The sequence below is a fragment of the Thalassophryne amazonica genome, chromosome 14 (genome assembly GCF_902500255.1).
Source record: "Thalassophryne amazonica chromosome 14, fThaAma1.1, whole genome shotgun sequence".
Taxonomy (NCBI): domain Eukaryota; kingdom Metazoa; phylum Chordata; class Actinopteri; order Batrachoidiformes; family Batrachoididae; genus Thalassophryne; species Thalassophryne amazonica.
Window position 1 is genome coordinate 99234938 of NC_047116.1, and position 6062 is coordinate 99240999.

The following is a 6062-nucleotide window of genomic DNA, read 5'->3' on the forward strand; positions in this document are numbered from 1 at the left end:
TTTGTGGGGCCAAGTACAATAACTTCAGTTTTATCTGAGTTTAAAAGCAGGAAATTAGAGGTCATCCATGTCTTTATGTCTGTAAGACAATCCTGCAGTTTAGCTAATTGGTGTGTGTCCTCTGGCTTCATGGATAGATAAAGCTGGGTATCATCTGCGTAACAATGAAAATTTAAGCAATACCGTCTAATAATACTGCCTAAGGGAAGCATGTATAAAGTGAATAAAATTGGTCCTAGCACAGAACCTTGTGGAACTCCATAATTAACTTTAGTCTGTGAAGAAGATTCCCCATTTACATGAACAAATTGTAATCTATTAGACAAATATGATTCAAACCACCGCAGCGCAGTGCCTTTAATACCTATGGCATGCTCTAATCTCTGTAATAAAATTTTATGGTCAACAGTATCAAAAGCAGCACTGAGGTCTAACAGAACAAGCACAGAGATGAGTCCACTGTCCGAGGCCATAAGAAGATCATTTGTAACCTTCACTAATGCTGTTTCTGTACTATGATGAATTCTAAAACCTGACTGAAACTCTTCAAATAGACCATTCCTCTGCAGATGATCAGTTTTACAACTACCCTTTCAAGAATTTTTGAGAGAAAAGGAAGGTTGGAGATTGGCCTATAATTAGCTAAGATAGCTGGGTCAAGTGATGGCTTTTTAAGTAATGGTTTAATTACTGCCACCTTAAAAGCCTGTGGTACATAGCCAACTAACAAAGATAGATTGATCATATTTAAGATCGAAGCATTAAATAATGGTAGGGCTTCCTTGAGCAGCCTGGTAGGAATGGGGTCTAATAAACATGTTGATGGTTTGGATGAAGTAACTAATGAAAATAACTCAGACAGAACAATCGGAGAGAAAGAGTCTAACCAAATACCGGCATCACTGAAAGCAGCCAAAGATAACGATACGTCTTTGGGATGGTTATGAGTAATTTTTTCTCTAAAAATTTTTTTTCTGTTGAGGGAGAAGTCTGAAATTTTGCTGCTGAAAGCTTCTGTCAGAAACCTGGTACTATAAATGTTGCTGTGAGGGCACGTGGTTCCATAATCAGTCCCTCCAGTTTTTCATGAAATTAACATCAACAGTTTGCCGCTTTTGTGGCACTGCTTATTTTGGCCAAAAAGCCCCACCTTCTCCATCCACATCCTTGGCTGACTGTCATCTAGGTCAGCAGCAACAGCTCTCATCCCCTGTCATGAGAACAATTGCGGATGGACTTCATGGACTTCCGACTTCGTGGATGTCCACGATGAATGCAGCGTCAGTGTTCTTTGGAGCATTTGAAGAACAGGTAGAAAGGGGGCTGTTGTTTGTAATAAAAAAGAAAGCTGGCTGACAGGGACAGAGTGACGTTAGATATGACAAAATGTGTGTGTGTGTGTGTGTGTGTGTGTGTGTGTGTGTGTGTGTGTGTGTGTGTGTGTGTGTGTGTGTGTGTGTGTGTGTGTGTGTGTGTGTTTAAGCATCATTTGATGCTGAAGTTGTGACTCCCAAACTTCACTAAAAGCTTAAAACTAATGCTGCTTTTACGACAACTCAGAAAACTCAAGTTGTAAATTTGGGAGTTGTAAAAAGCCTGCGTCAACACATGTAAAGAACGAGCTACACGCAGCGACTTGTTGTAAATAAGTTGATCAGCTGCTCACTGTGTCACTTTGTCTGGACTTTCTTGTAGCACCTTGGACATTGTGGTGATGACCTGAAGACTTTGGATGAAACCGAGAAGAGTGCTAGTGACTCAGAAGACAGGAGTGCACCTCAAACCCAAGATCGGGAGGACAAGTCCTCAGGCGAACCACTCGGTACCTGCAAACATTTTCATGACACTTGATTATTAATTTGCAGGTGTTCAAACATTAATGGAGGTCTTGTGTTTCAACCACAGAGCTGGTGGATGAATCTGCTGTCACAAACTGCTCCAGCACTGTAACTCCTGACCAGCCTGATGATTATGCGCGGTCTGAGCTTCAGGCTCTCACCTGCAGCATGACCTCACTAGAACTGAGTCGTTTTTCATCACAACAGCTTGTTGAGCTACACGATCAGTTAGGAGGTGTGATGAGGCGTGTAGCGGTCGAGCTGCAGAGGCGCGTTGGTTCAGTGGACAGCACACCGTGACTGGGCCACCAGTGCTCACAACCTGACGGCACCACACACCAAAAGCTCAGAACTGAGTCCAGTTAGACAAAGTCACTGATTCCAGAGCTTGACTTTGTGGAATGACGGGTTTTTTAAAGTGATCCTTTTAATGCAACATTCTTTTATTTCTTGTCTCCCCCATTTCTATTTTGAGCTTATTGAGAAATTGTAAATTTTTCTGAAAAATACTGAAAAGCAGCCTTTTTTTAACGCCCTGGCTAAAATGAACCTTTTTTCAATAACTGTCTTATTTCAAACCCTGTATCTTTGCATCAGTTGTATATTTTGTCAGTGTTGGGGTGGGATGGTGAATGTAACTAGACCCATTTTTAAACCGAAACAGTTCAATAAAGAAAAAAAAACAACCTTTTGATGTACCTTGAAGTTTGAGGATGTTCTAACTTTTCATGTTTTATGATCATAAATCTTAATAAATTGTGGTTTTATGCTACAAAGTTTAAATTTTTTATTCTGTTAATCCTTCCATCCTTCAAACCATTGGTATTCAACTCGTTCCAGAAATGGCCGAGAGGGTGCAGGTTTTCTAACAGCAGACCTCTGTGATTCCAGAAGCCATTAGAGGCGTTTTCAACAGCCAACTCTGAAAAATAGTGATTAATCTACCACAAAATTATTTTATACACGTAGCGTCCAGTGCACAATGCATGTCGTCCAACTGGGAACACAGTGGGTGGGATCATCACGATGATGTCCGTGCAAGTGTCAGGGCACCAGCGTGGTTAGTGGGCGAGAGGCCAGGTCCAACCTACCATTAGTGACTTGTACACAGATTGCAGTGGGGGTTTGTTATGAGCACAATAGTTGCCCATGCTAACTTAATATTAAACTCTATTTGGAAATATGAATAATTTTGGAATTTCTGGTCTTCCTCCTTGTATAAGTGACCAAAAAGCCACCTCAAAGTATTATCCACCCAGAAATTTTAGTATCAGAATATCTATTAACACTTTTGTGATAGAGTTAGCCTGAGCATTGACACTTGAGACTACTGCTTTCTCTGCCCCTGACCATGGCAGCGTCTATATATCTGGAGTTGGTCCCTGTGTGCCAAACTGTGGCTGCCCACTGCTCCTAATGGTTGGATTGTGTCTAACTGTAATTAGGATGGTTAAATGCAGAGGATAAATTTCATTGCATGTATCTACAATGACAATAAAGGAAATTATTATTAACCCCAGCTTGCTACTGAAGTTTAACCAGTGTTGATGAATGTTGTGTGGCATTAGCATTACTTTCTCTTAGAAGATATATTATTAGATAAAGCTATTGGCTAAACACCAGACTACCAAACGAATGAACAAATGTGCGCACGTTTAAGTGCCAAGAAGGTGGTGAGCTTTCACACAAAGCTAAAAAACGCCGAAGTGCCAAGGACCAGATGCTGATGAGAAACCAAAAAAAGTTGAACAGGCATGAGAATTTTCTGCGGATTTCTGACTTTCACAGTCATTTGGGCCATTTTTGAGATCTGTGTAAATCCATTGGGGGGGGGTCACCGCCCCATTCTTGTCGATGTCTCGATAATGCCCAAGATGCAGCGGGGCCATCCATGCGAGTTGCCGTCCTGCAAGCTAAAACGTGCGATGTCATTGGTTACTTTTTCTACAGCAGTGAACTCAATCAGAATATCAGTAGTATCGAAAGTCACTGAAAGTACCACATGGCCATTTTGATTTTCTGCTGGTTTTGGCCTGTTGATCTGTGTCTTTAACATTGGTAAGATCATTGAAAGAAAAACCAAAGATCCCGTTAAAGAGATCAACAGTGGCATTAAAAACAGATTTAAGTGGATGGGACAAGCCAAGACCTGTTGAATTCGTCTGCAAGGCAGCATAGTGCTTTAGTGGTTAGCACTGTTGCCTCAGCAAGAAGGTCACAGGATCGATTCCCACCTGTGGTCTTTCTGTGACGCATTTGCATGTTCTTCCCGTGTTTGCGTGGGTTTCCTCCGGGTGCTCTGATTTCCTCCCACATTTAAAGACATGCAGGTCATATGAATTCGAAACTTTATAATTGGCCTGGTCTCCCTTGCAAAAGCGATCCAGAGCTCAATGGGATTAACCTGGTTAAATAAAGGTTAAATAAAAATTTTAAAAAAGGTTGAGCTCCCTGCTGTCTTCACGCTATCCTCTGATTTTGTCAACTATGCATCTAGAGGGGCAAAAGCATTGGACAATCCCTGCAACACCAAGAAACATGTCAACAAAGTGAAGATTAAATGGACTCCTCGTGTGCTGCCCAGGTCCAGAAGAGGCACAGCAAGCCCCAAAGCCCACACCACTTGTACTGCTCAGCGACCGAACATCCGGTGCTCAGGTGCATGTCCAATAATTAAAATTAAAATGTGTTTACATTCACTGAAATTTTTAAGTGTGGTGCAGTTATTTATACTGTACATGTATTGAAGTGTAATTATAAAAAAATCTATACTCAATTTATGGGTGCGGCATGAGAAATCTATTGAAGGGCAAAAAAGGGTTAGGGTTAGGATTAAAGTTAGCGCTCCGTCCCTGACGTGGAAACGGAGGTGCACGGGCACTCCCTCGCTCAAAAAACCCCCCATCGTCGTAGTCCGTTTGCAGCCTGGGTCGGCGTCTGTTCCTAACTAATGTCCAGCCGGACATTTCGGTGTCGGCGTGTAGTGCCGTGTCGGAAGCGTTAGCAAGCTAGTTAGTGTGCTAAAAAAATTAATAAAGCCAAAAAATTGAAACAAGTGCTCCGTCGCGACGTTTCGACCGTTAGAGGTCTTCTTCAGGCGTAGGAGCACGGTGAAAAAGTCTTTAAAAAGACTTAGTTCAGTGTCCAAAGTAGCAGGTAGCGTTCTCTGTGTAAACAATTCGACGTTCGGTGTGGAAATGAGCAGAGGAGGGCTGAGGGTCCTCTTATAGGGGGCGTGACGAAGGCTCAGCCTCTGCTTTGGAAAAGAAAAAGAAAGTCTTTACAAAAAGAACTTCAGGTGAGAAAAGAAAAGAATTTAACTTGGAATGAAGCGGGGTCAAAAAGGTCAATAGGAACAGAAGGATGCCCCGTCTGTCAAAATAAAAGGTAAGTATGTATAAGAAAAAGGTATTATTATTTTTATTTTTTTATTTTTCTTTATTTGTATTTTTTGTTTGTTCATATATTAAACATGAATTTTAAGAACTATCATTTATCTACATATTTACAATTAAATGTTAACTGTATATTTGCTCAGAACAGTCTTGAACTATTAACAAAATCAGGTAAGTATTAAGTACCCCACACTTCAACTCTACTGGTGGTTGGCTCTCACTGCGGTATTGTATCACTTCCTGTTCCGGAGCACAGCGGTGTTTTTCTGTATCTGTTAGCTGTTTAATCTGCGCAGTTAGATTGATCTAGTTATCTAGATTACGATTTGTTTCCCAGTGTAATCTTTACGTGCCTTAACTAAAGCACTCCTTCTACTGAATCACCTCTAAATTATTTACACATTATTCACTTTGCGTGTTTTTAGGAATCCGCTAGCTTAGCGTAGCTACTAGCTCTTAGCCGATTTAGCATGGCGGCTTCTCCTGTCTCTCCCGCACTTTTCTGCTCTGGGTGTGAAATGTTTAGTTATTCCTCGGCCTCCTTTAGCAGTAATGGTACTTGTAATAAGTGTAGCTTATTCGTAGCTTTGGAGGCCAGGCTGGGCGAATTGGAGACTCGGCTCCGCACCGTGGAAAATTCTACAGCTAGCCAGGCCCCTGTAGTCGGTGCAGACCAAGGTAGCTTAGCCGCCGTTAGTTCCCCCCTGGCAGATCCCGAGCAGCCGGGAAAGCAGGCTGACTGGGTGACTGTGAGGAGGAAGCGTAGCCCTAAACAGAAGCCCCGTGTACACCGCCAACCCGTTCACATTTCTAACCGTTTTTCCCCACT

The 6062-nt window shown here is 42.0% G+C and overlaps 1 protein-coding gene across 1 annotated transcript in view; it reads left to right on the plus strand.

The window, feature by feature from the left end:
- rif1 (replication timing regulatory factor 1) overlaps window positions 1-2614 on the plus strand; it is a 246301-nt gene extending 243687 nt beyond the window's left edge. Inside the window, exons 34-35 of the mRNA XM_034185865.1 lie at window positions 1696-1822; window positions 1900-2614. Of these exons, the coding sequence (XP_034041756.1) occupies window positions 1696-1822; window positions 1900-2138 (366 nt within the window). The 3' untranslated portion in view covers window positions 2139-2614. The remainder of the gene's footprint in view (window positions 1-1695; window positions 1823-1899) is intronic.
- Window positions 2615-6062: the final 3448 nt, after the last annotated feature.